We start from the raw sequence: 1,402 nt of genomic DNA on the forward strand, positions 1-1,402 counted from the left end.
TCTAGTTCCAATATTCCAATGGAAAACCAGATCACGAACAATTCGTCTGGACGAGAGTGCTAGCATTGCCTACTTACATTGAATTTCACGTCAACGCAATCTACTCTTTGGCATAAGATCTTCTTTCACTAAGGCCATTTTCTTTGATTTAAGTTCTATTAAAAACTATTAAAGGCTTCGTGAGGTTTAAAGGCAAGCTAGTGAAACACAAGGAAACGTTCGCCATACTTTCTCTTATGCAACCACATTACCCACAATGCAACGCATACGTTTTCAATACTTATTTGGTGAAAATTTAAATTGTGTAGGACTCTTGGGACGAGGGACTGAAGGAAGTTCATCATGACGAATATCCGATCCAACCAAACGAGTCGGTCAACGCATTGAATGTTCCTATCACGTGTCGGTAATTAACCATTTTAAGAAAAACACAACACTCCTGAGTTTTACAGACATGTTTCGGCAGTTGCCTCTGCCATCTTCAGTGTGAAATGAACAATAAATTACAGTGAAATATAAATACTAGAGAAATTACGATAATAATAATGACAGTAATTAAGACTACGACAATAGTAATTCAAAATTAAACAGAAAGTTTCAAATTAACGTGTTTGACCTGTGCGTTGACTGTTGGTTTGTCCCAAAATATGTGCAACGCCTCTTTGATTTTGAGAGCAAACCACGAAGATGCCTGATCAATGATGGCAAAATTGTCACGGGAGCATGCAGAGCGACACGCTAAGGAGCTCTCCAGCTGCTTGAAAATGTGTGAGGCCCTGTCCGTTTCCAAATGTTCCCTTACACGAGTGTTGAAATGTCGAGTGGTTTCACCGACATAGCAAGCTGCACAGCCTGCATACTGATGGCCACTTCACAAGTTGCAATTATTTCCTCTTATTATGGTCTTGACTGGGGAGTCAAAAGGCTTGTTTTTTCCACAAAAAGCAGAAAATGAAACGGTAAAAAAATCAATTTTCAGTTGTGAAGGACATTTCAATACACAGCCAGATTGCTACCATTATTTGAATGCTAACGGAACTTCAGACGCGATATTTGACGAGTTAAATATACCGAAGTCCATGTGCATTGGCAAGGACAAAACATATGTTTGTCAGGCTAGCCACGAAAATAATAAAATCGAGGCATAACTAATAGAGAAACTGTTGCTGCGTATTGCAATAAGCTGTCTCACACTAACAGATAAAGATAAACTTTAACATTCACTTTTCTTCATTGCCATAATAAATATAACAAGAAATGAACTTAAACGTCTTCCTTATCACTTTCTCTCAAATCCATAACGTGAATATTATTCATTACCTCAAATGGCTAACAATAAATTATACATTGTTATTCATTACCTCAAATGGCTAACAATAAATTATACATTGTAACAAGGGCA

At 37.4% G+C, this 1,402-nt stretch overlaps 1 protein-coding gene across 1 annotated transcript in view; it reads right to left on the reverse strand.

Annotated features, from left to right (window-relative positions):
- The window catches only part of LOC137974915 (AFG1-like ATPase), a 6,797-nt gene extending 6,543 nt beyond the window's left edge, over nt 1-254 (reverse strand). The window contains exon 1 of the mRNA XM_068821924.1: nt 1-254. This exon is cut by the window's left edge and continues 169 nt beyond it. Within this exon, the coding sequence (XP_068678025.1) occupies nt 1-66 (66 nt within the window). The 5' untranslated portion in view covers nt 67-254.
- Between the last annotated feature and the right edge of the window lie 1,148 nt (nt 255-1,402).

The sequence above is a fragment of the Montipora foliosa genome, chromosome 11 (assembly GCF_036669935.1).
Source record: "Montipora foliosa isolate CH-2021 chromosome 11, ASM3666993v2, whole genome shotgun sequence".
NCBI classification, from domain to species: Eukaryota; Metazoa; Cnidaria; class Anthozoa; order Scleractinia; family Acroporidae; genus Montipora; species Montipora foliosa.